We start from the raw sequence: 19,590 nt of genomic DNA, 5'->3' as shown, positions 1-19,590 counted from the left end.
AAAGTAAAGAAACCATGTGATTAAAGATGCCCTAAAAATATTTGATAAGAGGAGTTGGGTTTTTATTAGGGCATTATAATCACACTTGGATAATATTAAATGGAAGATGTAAGAGTTTAAACAGGAAGAGAACTTGCCCAAAACATATGGAAGCCAAAAGAATAATGACACTGGCTTCGAATATTGAGCTATTGAAATAAGGGAAATTGCCTTTTCATGCATATTAATAATTTAGACAATAGCTTTCTCTAACCAAATTCCTTCCAATCATTAGTAAGAGAGCTTGGACATGTTTTTATTAAATGTAATAACTTATGAAATTATAATTAAAATTAAAATTAAAATATTTTAACGAATGTTTACATAAACAATTGTTTACAGTGTCACACGTGGCCAAATTGATTACGTCATCCATGACTAAGAAATCCCAAATGAAACATTAAGAAGGGATATAAATATGCAAGTAGGAAGAGTTTAGAAAGAATTTTTGAACACATGAAACAGTGTTATAACCAGAGAAGCCTGAAATTTTTATTATGGAGTTATGATTTGAGCAATCATAGATATAAAAGACAAGACATGCACGTGAATACTCGCCAGTAGTATACATATGATATTTCAGGACCACTTTCTTTATCTGTTCTTGTTTTTATGAGGACCACCTTAAATGTCTCTGCTCCTCTTCAATGGGCCTATTTTCCCAAATCGAGCCCAATTTATTCATTCCACAACCTTAAAAAAGAAAATTTACCTAAACGGCCAACAGCAAAGTTATATAAATTCAATTTAAATATAAATTTTAGCTTATATTTCTTCCATTCTAGCCATCTCAATTGTTAATCTGAAAGCTGATTATCGGATTTTCTTACTGCTACATAACAAAACAACCTTCTGGGAGCTTATTGTTTTTCTTTTTTTTTTTAATTTCACTTTCACTGCAAAATATTTGGAGTATTAATTATTCAGCATTCTCAGAGTATCACATAATATAAATGACGTGATATTTTAAACTAATAAAATTAAAATATTTATTATTTTATTATTAAAATATATCAACTAAATAAAATAGTTATCCGCTTACTAAATATTTTTTATTTATATGTTTTTTTTTTAAATAGAAGACTGAAGATTGAGAAAATAGAATTTAAGACCTCTCAAATTTACTTAAATACACTTGGCCACCGAATAAAGCATGTAATTAATAAAAAAACTAACACATTATCATATGGTATTCTCGGTATATTGTAAAATTTTTAAATATTTGACGGGTTTTACCAAAAAGAGCCATATCTGACCCAGCCTTTTCAATATTTTTATCTGGAAAACCACCCAATGTACAGAATGTGGGCCATTTGCTGTTGTCTTTCGTCCATGATAAGCCCATGGATTGACCTTGAAAGAGAAAGAACCAAAACTTCAATATAGGATTTTTCTTTTTGTATTATGGACTCGATTTGATTAGCATTTAGAGAAAATTGGTTAATTTTATCAAAATAATTAGAAAAATGAATTGATAGAAAATGATGTGGTTTCAACGTTTAATTGTAGCATAATAGAAATATCAAATTAATTAAAGAAGGCGGGAATCATATACATAAAGAATTTACGCAAATTGAGAAATCCAGCTCGATCTTTCCTCTAACTTTTAAATATAGATTTTTCTCTATCTTTTTTCTTACGAGCTTTATTTTTTATTTTTACCTATAGTTTATTTGATTTCTCTTTGATTTATCGAGTTGAGAAGGACGACTCCTCCAATTTAATTGTGGATTAACCCTCTCTTCATTGGGTGGGTTGTATATAAATTAATTTTTTTTTGTTCTTGGTATTTTAAAAGTTCCTTGTGGGTTTTTGCTGGATTTTGATTTTTTTTTTTTCTATTTGTTTTTTCATTGTTTATGGTTCTCTATCCTTTGATTGTTTTTCTTGTAAGTATTAAAGATGTTGCTCTTATTTGTGATGTTTGAGTGAAGTCAGATTTTAGGATTTATAAGCAATACTTCCCGATATTTACTAACCTCATAGGCCAAGCCACAAGTTTTCAGCTTCTCCTCTTCTTTTTCTTCTATGAACCTTGAGCATGAATGGAATAGTTGATTTCGCTGGATTTTCTTATATTTAAAATGTGATTCTCGGCCAATTTGCTTGTGGTTTATGTACTTGATAGTTTCTTACTCTTAGAGAAATAAAAGGCCTCCTAGCATTATTTTGATTTCTACAGCCTCCAATTGGAATTCACTTCACCTAGAGTATTTAGATCAAGAATGGCATTTTTCAGTTTGTATTAGACGAGTTTTCTACTAAAACTATGGTATTGACATTAGAGAAGGGCAATGCCTCCATTTTGGTTTGGAAGATGCTGGAGTTTCAACCCTAGATTGTAGTTGGGTTGTGAACTTTCTTATTTATATTTTCAATTATAGTTTAAGACTTAAAGTCTTTTATATTGCTAAACTTAGCCTATTATATAAATGAATTAATTTTATATTAAAAAAGTTTACGATTTGTTTTGCCATACATCCAAGTATTTTTAAAGTTTATAACATATATTCTACATTAAGGGGAGACTCGATCCCTACACTGATGGAGTATATGGTGCATTACACCACTAAGCTAGAGAGCCTAGTTAAAAAAAGAAATTATAGGCGTTTCAAAATGTCACGATCTAATTTTAAATCGAACCGGCACTAAAACTTAGGTTAGCTTAAAACCCCTAAAACTCGTAGTAAGCTTATTATCTCTCATTTCACAAATAAAATTCATAAAAGAAATGCTCAAAATCAAAAAATTAAATGGACAGAATTCCGCTATAAACTGAACATGCCAACAAAGAAAAAACTCACCCGACCTACATATGAATAGGCTCAGTTTACCCTCATAATCCACAACATTCTCAAAGAATCAAAATAATAGCTCTAACTCTAAAAAAAAATTCAATATCGCAAAAATATATTAGTTGAAATAAAGATTCCTACGATATAGAAAATATCATCAATAGTTATCGTGGAGTTCTAGAGTTAAAGTTTTAAATAGAAAATGTAATAAAAATGTACAAAATCCTTCGAGAAAGAATTTACATATCAACTCTTAAATATATACACTTGTCATCTAAATAAAAATTGAACAAGGATGAGCATTCTACTAAATGAGTGTAGATATTAATTATAATCATAAATCTTATAATTGTCTATTACTAATGCAATCCTGATAAAAATGCATCAATTGATTAATCACACAATTGTTGAACAACAGGATAAATTGGAGCTACTCCACTCATCCAAAAATAAATATTGAGAGCCGACCAACAAGAGGATAAATCACCTATATAAATGAGTCTCTAAAATTTTTCAGTGTTGAAAATTTATGAAATTAGTGTATACGAAACTTTTGATGAATATAACAAGCCAATAGTTTCAGATATTTTATAGGATATCTGGCATTAGGGAAATTATAAAGAGAATGTAAAAAGGTCATAAATTTTGTATACTTGATTCGTGCAAACCAAGCGACGATGATGGACAATCTTGGTATTCATACGAAGCTAATGAGGAGAAAAAGTCTAAATAGACTAATTTGCTTGAAATAGTGGTCGGAAGAGGGAAAAATCAAATAGAGACACCGATTAAGTGGAAAAAAAAAACAAAAAGAAAATGAATGATCTACGTAAATAAATTTTAAAAAATCAAAAAGAATTCATAAAAATCAAAAAAATTTATAGAACATTAAAATAATTTAAAATTTTAAAATTTTATTAATAATAAAATAAAATAAATAAATAAAATTCAAATTATTACCCACAAACATATTTTTATCGCAATTCCTTTATGTCTCATGACACAATTTTATGTTCTGTATAATGTTTTATACAAAAATAATTTAATTTAAGATTGAGTTTATAATCTAATGAGGACCTACAAATGCACTTAATTATTATATGTTAGGTGATTAAAAGATAGACATATTTTTTTTTGCCCAATGTAATTTATTTTAGTGAAATTTATTATTTAATTTTTAGATATTTTCATTATTAATAAAATAATTTTTTAATTTTAAAAACTCTATTAAAATACTTTTTTCCTCAATAAACTAGTTTTTCTATTTATTTTTACTGTAAAACTAAATTACCTCATCCTTTTTCTTTTTTTTTTCTTGTTTAAGAAAAAAGAAGCGGTTTTTCTTCATCACCATCGTCTTTTTTTCTGAAGATTTATAATTTAATCTCTGGGTATTATTATTATTAACAAGTTAGTCCCTACATTATCAGAAATTTATTAAAAGGCCAAATTACTCCCTCCTCCTCCTCTTCTTCTTCTTTATTGATTCTTGCTCTTTTTCTTCTTCTTCTTTGATTCTTCTTCAATTTTTCTTCTTATTCTTCTTCTTTAAGGAGGAGAAGGAGGAGGAGGAGATTTTTCTTTTTTTTCTTCTCATTCTTCATCGTCATCATCTTCTTTTTTTTTTAATAGATTTTTAAAAATATAGGAACTGACTTGTTAATAATAGTGATATCCAATGATCAAATAAGGGGTTTTATTTGAGAACAAAATTGGATTTTAAAATTTTTCTCTCTCATCTTTTATTTTTAATGGAAAAGATAACAGAAAGACTATTTTGTTGATGCAAAGAAAAATTAAGAATGTTTTAATAGATTTTTAAATTAAAAATCTCATTAAATTATAAATCTTTTTTTTTTTAAGAGGAGGAGGTGGTTTTTTTTTTTTTTAAGAAGTAAGAAAAGAAGTTATTATTTTGTTAAAAAAAATAAAAATATTTAATATATTCAAAAAAAATAAAAATATTTTAATAAAATTTTAAAAATATAAAAATTGATTTATTAATAATGTAATAGTCAATAATTAAAAAGATATTTTATTTGAGGGAAAAATTAAATTTTAAAATTTTTTTATTTTATTATTTATTTATTTTTAATAAAAAATAGGAAAAAATGACTAATGGAGAAAAAAAGAATTTTTTAATAAATTTTTAAAAATAAAATAATCAACTTGTTAATAAAGTTAATATTAAGGGATTAATAATAAATTTAAAAAAAAAATAAAAAATTTAAGAGTGTGTTTTCAACAGGAAGTCGGTAATTGAGCAATGAGCATGGGCGATGCGGCATGCGTGGGAAGGCTACGAGGAAGAAGATAAAAGATGGGGCGTAGGTCCCACATGGATAGGGTGGTTCATGCACCAGGTGATGATTCCCATCAACAGATGAGTGCAGAGTAAGCGATGACGAGGATGAAGGTGACATGTCACGTGGGATCAAACATTCTCTGACGTCTTCTTGTCCAAAACTTCAGGAGCCTACCCCCTCCCCCTACCCTTTCTTGTTTGGTCAAACCATCGGGTCTGCCTTTTCGGCCCGATAAGCCCATATTTTTTCCACCGAAAATATTTGCTGAATATTTGTTTATAAAAATATATTTATCTGAATTCAAATTTACTGACACAAATAAATAGATTTTTCATTATTTATAATATACAGTAAATAATTTACCTAAAAATTTTTCTTATTTATATATATATATCAATTTATATATATCCACTAAATATATATTTTTTTTAAATAAAAATTAAAAATTTAAATAGTAAAATATAAAATCTTTCAAATTTATTTAGATATATCTACCGTCAGATTAAATTTATAAATACTAAATATAACTTATTTAACATTAAAATTTGCAATCATTTAAAAAAAATATTAAAATTTGCAAAAATTTAATAATTAAAATACATATTCGAAATATAAATTAATCATATTTTATTAAAGAATCAAATCTAATAAATATTTGTTGATTAAAATTAAAATATATTAAATTTAAATTTTAATAATTTAACTATTTACAATATATTTATTTATAATTATTTAAATTATTGTTAAAGCAAATTCATTGCAATTCCTCCTTTTATAGTTCTCTTTTTTCATATAAAATTGAAATTCATTGTTGACCAGTATTTTTACATGATTTTTTTAAAATAAAAGTCCTTGAATATATTTAATATTTATTTAATATGCATTTTTTTACTATAATATTATCAACATAAAAATTAATTTTAAATATTGAATAAATATTCAGAAAATAATACATATCATTATAAATTTAATTTATGTTTGAATAATAAAGTTAAACAGGGAATAATTTTCTTTTTCAAAAGTTATTTTTGTTTCAAAACAATTGTTTTGAAGAAAAAATTTTTCCATTTTTTGATATTTAAGAAATTTAAAAAAAAATAATTAACAAAAAATATTTATTTGATTAACTTAAAATTTAAGTCATATAAAAAAAATAACTTCGTTTTTTTTTAAAAAGCCATTTTTATATTTAATAAATTTTATCACAACTTTTATATATAAATTTATTAATATATTCTATTTTTTGAATTAAAATTGAATAAAAGAAAACAAGTTATTTGTTGAAAAAACTTTTTGATATAAATTATTTTTATATATTATTTTCTACAAACAAATAAATTTTAATATATTATTAATTATTTTATAGCCTACGTATGTGTTCTTTTTTAAATATAAAAATTTGAGTAGAATATATTATTAATGAGAACGAAATCACAAAATATAATCTATTTAAATTCAATAAATATAAATTTTATATAGAGTGAATAGGATTATAATCGAATCTGTAAGAAATTAACACTGAAAATATTTTATTAAAAAAATAAGCAATTAAAATGAAAAGAAAGTTTTGATCAAAATACAACTAAAGTAAAAACAATCAAGGCAATTATAAAAAACAATAATAAAGTGAAAATTAAATTAAAAAAATTGTGAGAAAATCTATACAAATAAATTTTAGTTGAATAATAAGATCTATTTCAGGGGTGAGACGATAATTGATCATTAAAGTAAAAATATTTTTATGCATTTAAATAAATTAGTTCTAATTATGAAAGGCGCTCTTACGATCAATATCTTTTTATGTATAAATTAATTAGAAAATATTAATAAATTAAACATAGTCAACAAACAATTTAAAGAATACCTATTGGATTTAAAGAATTAAAGTGATTCAATTCTAACCAACACACCAAACCGCTGGTGAATTTAAATTAAATCATGAATTTCAAACTAATAATATATTATTTTGAAAATATAAACAACAGATTTTATTAATCAATAACAAAATAATAATAATAACTGAAATTATATAAATATTAAAAAAATAAAGATGAATAATAATATTTAGATCTTATAATCTATGAAAAAATTTAAATTTCAAACATATTTTTAATTAGAATTAGAGAAATTAACTACACGTGACTATAAAAAAGAAAAAAAAAAAAATTCGGCCAGAAGAGAGAAAGATCATTATCTTCACGAAAATGTGATACTTATAATTGAACCCTAACAGAATCCTCATTGATCTTTTCTAAAAAGTTTTGATCTGATTATATTCAATGAAATAACTCTCTTGATCTATAAATTTATCCGCTTATATAAGATCTAAAAATAACGTAATCTATTTGTTTATAATTTTTTTAAATTTATAAATTCAGCTTTTAATCTAACAAATAATTAAAAAGATCAATTTTTTATTTTAGTGCTTATAAATATTAAATTTATAAACAAATTTAGCTAAATTATTATATTATTCCATTTAATTTTAAAAGTCGAGTTATATACTTTATTTAATATCTATTTTAATAATAAATATGTATATAATTTATATATTATTAAAATTATTTATTCATGACTTATAAATATTAAAATATGTAATTATTTAAAATTTTAAATATTTATAATCTTCTATGGTCTTATAAATTATTTTTCATGCTTTTTTTTAAAGAAACCATAGAATGATTAAAATCGAAAGGGGATGATTATTAAAAGAAAACTAATTGGGAAAATGATTGGGGGGGGACAAACTGTAGGATGGAAAATGACTTTTAAAAAGAATGAAGGGCCATATGTCCCCATGAAGGTTGAAGTTGAAGTGAGCCATTGAAGAGCAGCAAAAGCAAAACTAACAAAAGAAAAGCCAACATATACCTACGTCATCCTCATCCATTTTCACTACTTGCACGTCTCAAATAATTTTAATTTAATATTTTTTTATTTAATTATGTTAATTAAATTAAAGAAAAAAAAACTATTTATTGTGCCACTTCTTGCATACTTGAATTAATACATAGTGATCTCAAGAGGCAATGGCAGCTATAGAGACAGAAATTTTATTTTTTAAGCGAGAGTAAGGCTCAGTTTATTTAAAAAAAATTGTTTCAAACATTTAAAAAAATTATCAATTACATTAGGAGTGATCATTCGGTCGGTTCGGTTTAAAATCGAATCAAATCGAATAAATCAAAAATTGAAATTTTAGCGTTTATGAAAATTAAACCGAATCAATTTTGGTCAGAAATCGATCAAACTGAACCAGTCTGGTTCGATTCGATTCGATTCGGTTTGATCAATTTTAATTTTTAATAATTTTTTTTATTTTTTACACTTTATTTTTAATATTTAAAATTTAATTAAAATATTTTAATCTTAATATAATTTAATTTCTCTATATTATTGAAAAAATATATTATTATCACTAATCGATTCGGTTTGGTTTTTTTGATTTTTTTCTGATCAAAACCGAACCGAACCGAAATAACCAAAATTTTTAAAATTAAAAATCAAACCAAATCAAAATACATAAAAAACCAAACCAAAATTTCAATTCGATTTGATTCGATCAGCTTTTTCGGTTTGAACCGAGTACTGCTCACCCCTAATTACACTTATACGCATATCCTAATGATAAGTAAATCTGAATAAATCCGAAAGATTTTAGATTCTATTCTTCCATTCTCAATTTTTAGTTCAAACAAAAATTATCAATTAACAATATTTTAAAAAAATAAGTTATTTTTAATATTTTAATAATTTTTATTAAAATATCTGTATATAAAAATATTTTTTATTTTTTAAATTTAATTATATAATTAAAAATTAATTATCTTATTAAAAAATATTTTTTCATATATAATATTTTCATATAAAATATTTTTAAATACATATTTTTTTAATTAAAATTTGAAATTGGCACGCTAATTTTTTCTATTATTTTTAGTATATTAAATAAAATAATTTAAATCTCTTTATATATTCATATTTACATCTTAATATTTTTTTTATTTATTGAAAACCGTGATGGATGCAGAAATTAAAATTAAGAGCTCAATTTTATCTTCTTAGTAAGATTTTAAATTTTACTTATTTCATAAAAAATTATATTTTATATACACATCAAAAACAAAGTAATGAGAACCAAGTTTAAATAAATTACCAAAAAAAATAAAAAAAATATCAAATACAATAACATATGACCATGTTATATTGTGGTTAAAATTAATTTGAATTTTTAGTTAAAATTGCAGTAATCTTAGAAATTGAATTTAATTGTTTAGAATTAAAAATTTAAGAAATAAATATAAATTGATGAAAATGTTTAAATTATTTAAAATTAATAATAATAATAAGAAGAAGAAGAAGGGGAGAGGCCTGCATCTGTACCAAGAAGCTTGGAATTTGCGGTGGTTGGCTAATTTCAATATAAACCAAAATTCAATTTAAAGCAACCAAACAAAACTAAAGAATCTAAGAAAGGTGGCGGTGGTGAAAATCCCCGTTGTACCTTCTGTCTTTTCTTTCTTTTCTATTTTTTCAAATATTATAATTTTTTAACAGATTTTCTTTTTAAATAGTAGATTAATATATAAGTGCTCGCCAACCAATTTTCTTGATGCTCTATCCAAGCGTAGTTTTTATTTGTGATAATTTTTTTTTATCTTTAAATATAAAATAATTAATAAATTTATTCTTTTACTTTTAAAATTCAGTATTTTAATATATAAATTTTAATTTTGACGTGAAATTTTGTTAAAAAATTCTTTTAAATTAATAATATAAATCTAATTAAAAAAAATATAACTCTTCATTTTTTTTCTTATATCCTTTCTCTTTTACTATTTTTCTTTCTTTACTTAAATCCAACTCGCTTTTCTTTCATTTTTTTTTAACCGCTATCAATTCATTATTATCACCAAAAAAAGCTTTCATTATTGCTACCATCGAAGGAATCGCCCTACTCATAACCGAGAAAAATTTATTACCATTTCATTACTCTCGTCATCACAGTTCGAAAAAGCACTCCTCATCATCTTGCTGTTTTAATATGTGAAATATACTCAAATCATAGATTTTACTCCCAACTCCTCCGCCCACCTTTATCTCTTAATAAAAAAAAATGACCGTATCGAAAATGTTTATAAAATGCTCTATTCTTTATGGTCACTAAAGATTAAAGGCAAAGTGCTATATGACTCAAATTGCATTAAGATAGTTAAACTATATTTTTCCATGGGATTTCAAAGGTAATAATTAGAGTTCGTAAATTATCAAATCAATATGCTAAATGAACTAATTTTAAGTGCTAATTTATGTTAATAATATATTAAAATATATAAAATTAGATTTTGTATTACTTCGTGAGTAAGCTTCTTCATCTATCAGATAAAGATAGTCATACTTTTTATATATATATTAAATTGTATGTTACTTTATTTTTTAATATAATTTATTAACTTTCTTGTATAGTCTTATTTAATAGATTTTGAATAGATAAAAATTATTAATTATAGGAATAATTTGATAATAAAGTAATATGGATGAAAAGTATGTTAAGAAAGAAAATATGAGAGTTATTATTTTAATAATATTAACTATATTTTTTAATTCATTTTTAATATCTATCTATATATATATATTTTTTAAAGACCGAAGAATTACTTAAAATATTTAATTTAAAATTTAGAGTGTGATGAGAATTTTTTTTTAATAAAATTAAGGCGCAAATAAAAAAAAAAAAAAAAAAAGAGAATGGTTGTTGGCTATAAATGAATGATTTGAAGATTATAGCATAGTAAATGGATGCTTCAAAGGTGGCGACCACTAGCGAGGAACCAGAAATTTCGTGAGTGGTGGAGAAGGTCCCGTGGGGTCCACTTCCAAATGCGGCGAGACGCAGCATTGCAGAATGCAAAAAGAGCGGTGAAAAACAAAAGCCTATTTCTTCGCCAACCCCATTTTCTGTGATTCCATTTCTCATTATTTCATTAAATTACAAATATTAAAATTTATAATTTTTTATATATTAAGGAATATAATAAATTAACTTTAATAAGTGCAGAAATTATGCGGAAAAAGAAAATAAAAGAGAATCAAATAGAATTGATGATGTGGATCCCACCACTCCCAAGATAGGAGGAGATAATGCAGCTCAAGTGGGAGAAGAAAATAAAATTAAAAGAAAAAGACAGCCCAAATCGACGCTGACGAGGGCCGTACTGCTTGCTCCCAATTGGTGAAGAAAGAGACGTAGAAACTGCAACTTTTGTAGGCCCCACTCTCTCTCTCTCAATAATTCCAAACATTAAATAATAAATAAATACGTCCCTCCTTCGATATCTCATCTCCTTTGCTTTGATTCCTCCTCCTTTTCTTCACGTCTCTTTGCGTCTCCCAAAAGCCGCCTCACCCGTGCTGTCGCCCTACAGCCTTAAAAATATTTACCTGCCCAACTCGCCAACTCTTATCTCTGCTGCAGCTGAGCACAGATTGTTTGCTAGTTCACTATGAAAAATGGATAAATATGGAGTTTATTAGGCGAAGTTTCTTTACAACTCACCCTGATCCATTCTTAAATTTCTCATCACATGCACTATCAACGCTAGTTTATAGAATTGGATATGCTAATGAATAAAAAAAAATGGTGGAAGTAATTTAATTTAATTTAATTTATTTTATTATTCATGTCATACGGGCATCACAAAACAAATTTAACAAAACAATCACCGGCAGATTCATTTGTTCTCTTGATGACTACTCACAAAGAGAGATCATCTGCCGGTGATTTACAAAAAAACTCGCCGGAAAATTAATCCAATTCCGGGGGCTAAAAATTAACCAAAAAGGATTAACTCCCATGCTGTCAGATTCACAAAATTAAAAAAAAAACTCTTTTTTTTAATCTTCCCCTAAACAAATAGGTTCAGGAGCTTTGTCTCTCCTCTATTCCCGTAAAGATCTCCCGGTCCGCTTTCCAAACATGTCGTCCTCGTCGTCACTGACTCCTCTGAATTCATCGACGGACTGCCCAGCCGCCGGTTTTCTAGTTTACGGTGGGATGTTTTTTTGGAGAAGGTCGGTGTCAGCCGAAGATCCAGATCCTTTCCTGTTAACTGTAGCTGCAGTTGTTGTTGCTTAACTAAATTCACAGGTTCATCGATTGGTTTTCGTTTTGGCGACACTTTGGATCTCGAATTGGAGAATCGAGAATGGGGGTTTGGATTTGGATCCTGGAGTGTCCACATATCTGTACACGTCACTTCAACCTCAGAAGCTTCATCTGAAGCCGGAGATGGAGATCCTCCAGCAGCGAGAAGCTCAGGCATCGGCCGTAGCGTTCCACCACGTAGAACAGTTTCTACAGCAGCTTGACAAACGTGCCAGTTTCCGGTCCAAAGAAGTCCTACAGCGCCGTTTACAGGATTCACAGTTCTGCCGCAGGCTTCAAATAATAAAGATTGAAACAAAGCTGAAAAACCATGATACGAAATATCAAAACAAGATCCAAACATCACAAACAGAAACAAGCTTAGACAGTAATAGGGTCACTGAATGCTAACCAGGACGTTGGTTTTCAGGGACGGCTGAAATGAAGGACATGAGGCCGGCACGGCCAAAGAACTTAGCAACGAAGACAGTTGCGTGGCCTTGGGCTTCAGGGCTTTCAATCCACTGTAAACACGGGCGTAGAATACAAGTTTCACTGCACCCTTTGCGTAGCACTCTGCAACCATTGCAACTCATTGTTTTTCTACCTCCAGCAACACTCACATAAACAAACCAAAAACCCAACACCGATCCACAATGTTTAAGCTAAAAAAAAAGAAAGAGCAGGCGATATATAAATAAAGAAGATGGGTATCAAGCTTGAAGAACTGACCGAGCAGAAGCAGATAAAGGAGATGGAGAAGAGAAATTAAGATTGCGAGGAAGAGGGGAAGGTGATATATAAATAAAAAACAAGATGGGTTGAAGAGTTAACTAGGGTTGAGTTAATTGAGTAGTGAGTCGGCGAGTGTATTTAACTATGGAAACATAAGAGAAAAGAAAGGGTTAGATTCCAAAGACTTGGGCGCGAGCGGCTCCGTGTCTCCGCGCATGGTTGTCCGTCCGCCGTTGGATTCTTATTTATTATTATTATTTTATTTTGAAGAAAAGCCGAGTGTTTTGTGGTGGTGAAGTGGATATTTTGATTGGTGGGGGGCATTCACTTTCGTCATCATTTCATTTTCTTTTATAAATGGGTTTTTTTTTTTTCAATTTTTTATTATTATTCTGGGTTGAGAGGAAAAGGAAGGGTGAAATGAATTAGAAAAATTAGTATGGTGGGCGTGGCATCCACATGTACATGGCCTTAGGAAAATATTCGATTTGTAGTTGTGGCCTTATGAAATTGGCCATTTTTCAGGAGGGGATGTGTTTTTAGTGGATAATCATTGGTGGAGGGATCGGTGCGAGATTAGGAAACACATTCATTGTATCCGCGAAAATTAAACTAACCGAACCTAAACTTGATTTATATTAATAATATTCGAATTCGTTTTGAATCCGATTAAAAATTAATTTAAACTATCCGAATCCATACCAAATCCGATTATTATTATCCGAATAAAATCCTAATCCATTTAATTTTATATATTTTAAATAATAATTTAAATAAAAAATATTTCTTATTAATAATTTTTATTTAAAAAATTTAATATTTTTAAAGAATATTTAAATTTAAATTTTTAAATAAAAATATATAAAAAAAATTTATAAATATTATTATAAAATATATTTTTTATATTAAATTAATTATTTATATAAACGGGTTCGGGTGGTGGATACTCTATATATAAAACTCGAATCCGATCCGAACCCACAACGGGTATTATTTTTAAAATCCGAACCCATCCCAAATTCGATTATAACTATCTAAATCCGTTCTATTAGAATTCGATCAGATCGGGTACCCGAAAATAACTGATCCGTTGACATTCCTAATTGTTAGCTGTGCTAATTTTTCCATTTCAACTGGTCAAAAAGCAGTGACTGTTTCGGTAGCAGCTAGCTATTTCAGTAGATATTAATTTTATAATTTATTCGTTCACTTTAATTTGAGAAGATTTAGCATGAGCAATTGGGTCATGAAGCAGCCAATATATTTTAAATGAAAAACAAAAGGCATATATATTTGAAAAAATGCACTAACTTACAATAATTAATATATGAATATACACGTATAATGCATCCAAGAAAGTCATCATCTTTGTAATCTATATCATTTTCCAATCAAGGATATTATGGACCCCTTCGTCTCATATAAAGAGAGTGATCTCCATTTTGCTTTTCCTCTTCTTGATCGTTTTCCCGGTTTTTGTTGGTAATTCATAAAGAAACTTAGACCGTGTTTACGGAAAATATTATTTATATTTTTTAATATTTAAAATATTTAAAAATTTTAGTTAATAAAAATATTTTATTGATTAAAAAAATAAATATTTTTTTTAAAAAAATTACTTATTTTTTTTAAATAAATCATTTTCTTAAGATCACCATATATATATTTCTTAATAAATTGAGTAAATTACATATTAATTTTTAAATTTTTGTATAATTAATAAATTAATTCTTATATTTTTAAAATCGAACACTTAAAATTTTTTATAATCAGTCTGTTTAAATTAGAATTCTCTCTATCCATTTTTACCATTAAAAGTATAAAAATATCTTTATTATACTTTTAAATGGATAAACAATACTTAAATCCTTAAAATTTTAGTATAATTAATTAATCGATCCCTATATTTTTAAAATTATATATTTAAATCTCTCTATATTAGTCCATCCTCATCTATTATAATTTAAATATTTTAATTTTTTTTAATTGAAATAACACTTAAATTTCCATTAACTTTTATTTATAACTATCTCATTTAATTAATTTTTAACATTTTTTATTTTTTAATTTCTATTTATTAAAATATTTTAATATTTACAATTTCAAAACTTTTAAAAAATTTTTATAATTCAGCTATTTTTAAGTCGTACTAAGTAATTTTGTGCTAGGAAAAAAAAAAATCTTAAAACAAACATGGTCTTAATAATCTTCCGAGTATATAAACTGGTATCACAACTAAGAAACTAATTAGGGAGTAATTAGAAACAGAAAAAATGTGGATGAGGTTAACATCTGACAAGAGAAATGTGTCTTATTAGGGAGTAATTAAAAATATAAAAAACGAGTAGTAGAAGAATAATTAAGCAGGAGTTGATGGCTGGGCCAAGAAGAGGAGACCGATGGAAATGTCATGTCTCCGTTGACGTGGCGTGCTTATCCTTGCAGCTCAACCATTTGTTTCATCTTGCAAAAATTCAAACTTCAAACCTCACTCATTTTTTATATTTATACAGTAAGGAAATCAAATGTGTGATTCTAAACTCAGGGTTGATGAATGCAATTTTGCTTGAAACAAAGATATTTAAGGGAAAGAGTGATAAAAAACTAATCGGGGAAAATGATTGATACATTTAATGACTTCATTGAAGCTTTCTGATATAGCTAGTTGGCAAGATCAGGCAATTGAAATTGATAGGTTCATTATGAGGGAGGTTGGGGGGACCAAATGATCCCATCTCTTTAGCACCAACAGAGCGATTGCCTGTTATGACCAGATGCAGATGGGACCATATACCAAGTGAAAAAAGCTAGATGAGGTAAATGTTTCTGTCTAAGAACAAACAAAGAGTCAAATCATCATGAAGTATAGGCAAAATCTATGAGATTCCAATTTGTGGGGTCGTCTTTCTAGGCAATTTGGATTAGCTTGGAGGCTTATCTTCACCCCAGAATGATAGTGTTTCTTTCTTGCAGTCCAGTTGTTTGTTGAAAACACACAAAGAAGTAGATTAAGTTTTAATTAATTACAAAGGAATCTTGTCGTACCAAAATTATTTTTATAGGACTATAGGACGATTACGTCAAGAAAAATTGTCCCATTTTGAATCAAATCAAGACGGCATCTTTAGAAAATTTTATTGCAGATAAGATCAAAAATTTCACCACCAACAAGTACAAGTATTATTCTATAACGAGTGGCTTTCTTTTGTTATCACCTAACCATAAGCTTTTTTTTTTTTCATTCGTCAAAATCATAGCCTATAGGATTTTTAATGTCTTTTCTTCGTGAAAATCATAGCCTATAGGATTCAATAGCACACAAATTTAGTGTTAATGTGATTATTAGTTTCTTACCTCTTCAGTTCCTGTTGTTTTCCTCTGATTGACGTCCAAGAATATGTGTCAAAAGCTTCAAATCAACTTTTTTATTAGTGGTCCGTCCACTATGAGAAGGGGGGAAAAAAAATCAAGAACTTCTACGGTGCCCAAGTCACGGTTGTGAATGGTCTGGCATCTGAAAATGAAGTTGGCAACTACGGTATACAGATTCGGTTCAGTTCTAAGCATCAGAATCAAATTAAATATAGTTGAATTTTTCAGCTTTAATCAGGATGGTTTGAAATGTTTAATGTTCAATTTTTGACTTTGGAAAGGACTTGTGCAATTACTAAAGTTTAATTGTTGAGTTGGATTCGTATGGAACCGTGGCCTGATTAGAACCAGAACTCCTTCAGCTAGTCTGAGAAAACTTTTCCTCCTTCACATACCCAACATTCTTTGCATTTCAAGGTTCAAACTTTGGCTACAGCTTTATGGCTCAATATGGTGCAAGAGCAAGACTGGTCTTTCTATAGATGTAAGAAGAATCCATGGGAGCTAAAACTCCCCCTTGGCTCCCGGATGAACCCTTGGTCGCAGAGGTCATCATTGAGATGGTGGACTTCAATGGGGTGGAATTACACAAGAAAACGCTGCACAGGACATCAACATGCTGATCTTTCTCTTGTAAGTTCCAGCTTTTTTTTTGGGCCCTTATGTAATTGTGTTTCAGCCTTCTCCTTCCGCTTTTGCTTCTTTGCTGCACGTAAAATATAGTTTCTAGGATGTATGGATTTCCTAATGACCATAAGTGGTGGGATATGGGTTCTGTCTAGAAATTTGCTGAGGGAGTTCTATGAATTGTTTGGATGCCAGGGAAAACATTTAGAATTTTCAGCTAAGTAGATAGTTTTTCTATTTCTTTTGACAGAACATAAGTCAGCCGTCATTATCAATTATAGGAACTCGAATGTTGAATTTTGAATATAGGTTAGCCAGCTAAGAAGCTTTTTCTTGGTGGAGGGCATTGCAGTGTGAAAGAGTCTAAATCGTTGGCACCCGACTCATCCGATTGCGGAGGTTAAAGATAGTGAATTTTCAAGGAAGAGATGGTAGATTGGACTGAAGGTAGTACTAAAGTAAATATGATTCTTATGCGGCCAGTGTGGAAACCACAGACCTCTCAATTGTAAGTATGAGTACTGCTCAATGAACTAGTTTTAAACTCTATATGACAGATATACAAGTCACCCTGCTAAATTTCTAGTCACCTTGATTAGGTAGAAATTTTTTTAACGAGATTAGAAGAATTTGCATAGATAGATTAAGAAATTGCTATGTCTAATAAGATACATTTGGATGAGTATTAATTATGGTCTGGTCAGTTTGGAAATTCCTCCAGGTCCATAATTTCAGTGGACCAATCAGAGTTCTGGACATGGGAGGAATTCTAGCCAAGCCAGATGTTCACCTTGTGGTTGAGATTTGCAACTTGGGTTCTCTCCCTGGGGTTGCAAGGGCTTTTACTGCAGCATTTGACAGAGAGAATACTGGAGGAGGTTTTTTAACTGGTCATTTACCTTATTGAACCAAAGCTATTTGGTACGTATAAGGGAAATATCCTACTCTCCTCGCATGCCAGGTAAAAGAATTAATTGTACTTCCTTTCCCTACCAGATATTTCATACTGTACAAGCAAATCTAGCAATATTCATGCGATTGAGATTGAAACTGAACAAAAGATAGCATATAATAACACTAATCACAAGGTTCTGTATGCATATCAGGGGTAAAATTTCCAAGTTTGACTCACATTAGAATATTTGGAACTGCACCATCAATGGAACTTCTTAATATATGGAATGAAAGGGAAAGAGATGTAGAAGAGAATGGGCTAAATCTTTCAAACTGTGCCACGTTTTGCATTCTAGACCACTAGCAAATCTACCGTCAAGGAAAGGATGCCATGTCGGGAAGCTATGATATTAAAATAATGAGGATTTTGAGAAAACCCATGGAAGAATTTTGGTTTCTGTACCCTTTGCCTTGCTGCAAATTCTGAAAGCAAATCTTCAAACTTTTAATCACCAAAAACTTGTAGGGTAGCCAACTTGAGTATTCTTTATGCCACGTTGCAACTGTAAACTGTCTACAATAATTCTGGTAATAGATGTTGATTGATAGCATTGAATTGAACAAATTTCTAGCTGCAAGAAATCTACTAATTCTAACAGCTGAATATAATCATGCATGTCCAGATCCAGAACGAGACTCGTGAATGGGAAAAGATTACCGAGGCAGCAGGAACAATCCCAGGAAGAGAGAATGGGGAAACTGGGACATAAAAGAATCTCAGTAGAGGCCAAAATAATACCTTCCAGGATTTGCAGAAAGAAGCAAATCTTAGTATTGACATCCACTTCCCTCAAGGTGATGGTGAGTCTCATTCAGCGAGGCAATCGAGATGAGTGGTTTTCTAGAACATTTTTCCATGTCTTAACATTTTCTATATAAATATATATATAATATTGCATTCATGGTTTAGAAAGAATCATGTAAAGAACTTGTTATTATGAAATTAGATGTGAAATCATAGGGGGGGGGGGGGGGGGTTGAAGGAGTACCTTGACCAATAGGGCAACTCCTCCATGTGAACCCAATCTTTGAGATAGGTACTCTGGAGACGAGATTCTCTAGAGTGGTTGTTAAGAGGAAAACAATAAATTATATTTTGTATTGAGACTCGTTATATTTTAAGTCTGATCCACTAGTATAATATTTTAATGATCTATTGTTAATCATTGATCGAACAAGTGTATACACCAGGCGTAGGTAAGAAATAATACAGATGTCATCTGATTTTCATTCTTTCTTTTCGGCTTCTGAGTTGGATTGTGAAGAACATTCTTGCTTCTTTAGGCTTTTAAGATAATTGGATTCCGCGAGACGTTGGTCCCAAACCCAGCCAGGTGCCTGTTGGACCCCGGGCAGTGTGGAAACCAGATGTCCTAAAATGCACTTATGACGGAAACTTGCCCAATCACAAAGAACTCCAGGTCCATGTCATAAATACAGCCAAGGTACTTCATGGAAGCATGCTAAATCTTCCATGTCACTTTTCATTTATCTAGATTCAATTGCAACTTTTAAGCACTGTTCATCTGTCAATTAACTTTGGGTTATGCCGCCGAAAAATCATTTCAAAAGATAAAATAATTCATAATTTTAATATAAGCGGTAAAAAATATTAAAT

General features: G+C 28.6%; 1 protein-coding gene and 1 long non-coding RNA gene across 6 annotated transcripts; one reads left to right on the top strand and one right to left on the bottom strand.

The window, feature by feature from the left end:
* Positions 1 to 11,790: 11,790 nt before the first annotated feature.
* Positions 11,791 to 13,226, bottom strand: LOC110629143 (LOB domain-containing protein 37). Of its 2 annotated transcripts, none has more exons than XM_021776057.1 (2): positions 12,697 to 13,226; positions 11,791 to 12,605 (listed from the first exon to the last, which is right to left on the bottom strand). In XM_021776057.1, exons 1-2 carry the CDS (start codon positions 12,878 to 12,880, stop codon positions 12,046 to 12,048), a joined length of 744 nt encoding a protein of 247 aa, XP_021631749.1. In that variant the 5' UTR covers positions 12,881 to 13,226; the 3' UTR covers positions 11,791 to 12,045. The 2 variants fall into 2 exon arrangements, with proteins under 2 accessions (XP_021631749.1, XP_021631750.1); XM_021776058.1 differs by having other exon boundaries at positions 11,791 to 12,578.
* Positions 13,227 to 15,551: 2,325 nt separating this feature from the next.
* Positions 15,552 to 19,565, top strand: LOC110629279. Of its 4 annotated transcripts, none has more exons than XR_006348144.1 (4): positions 15,552 to 17,024; positions 17,328 to 17,526; positions 17,723 to 18,500; positions 18,596 to 18,869. It is a non-coding gene; the product is annotated as an uncharacterized LOC110629279 (long non-coding RNA). The 4 variants fall into 4 exon arrangements; XR_006348143.1 differs by adding an exon at positions 19,257 to 19,565 and having other exon boundaries at positions 15,553 to 17,024; positions 17,723 to 18,773; XR_006348142.1 differs by having other exon boundaries at positions 15,560 to 17,024; positions 17,361 to 17,526; positions 17,723 to 18,869.
* The last annotated feature ends 25 nt before the right edge of the window (positions 19,566 to 19,590 follow it).

This window comes from Manihot esculenta, chromosome 13 (genome assembly GCF_001659605.2).
Source record: "Manihot esculenta cultivar AM560-2 chromosome 13, M.esculenta_v8, whole genome shotgun sequence".
Lineage (NCBI taxonomy): Eukaryota > Viridiplantae > Streptophyta > Magnoliopsida > Malpighiales > Euphorbiaceae > Manihot > Manihot esculenta.
The sequence above is the reverse complement of the archived record's forward strand: the minus strand, read 5'-3'. Positions and strand labels throughout refer to the sequence as shown.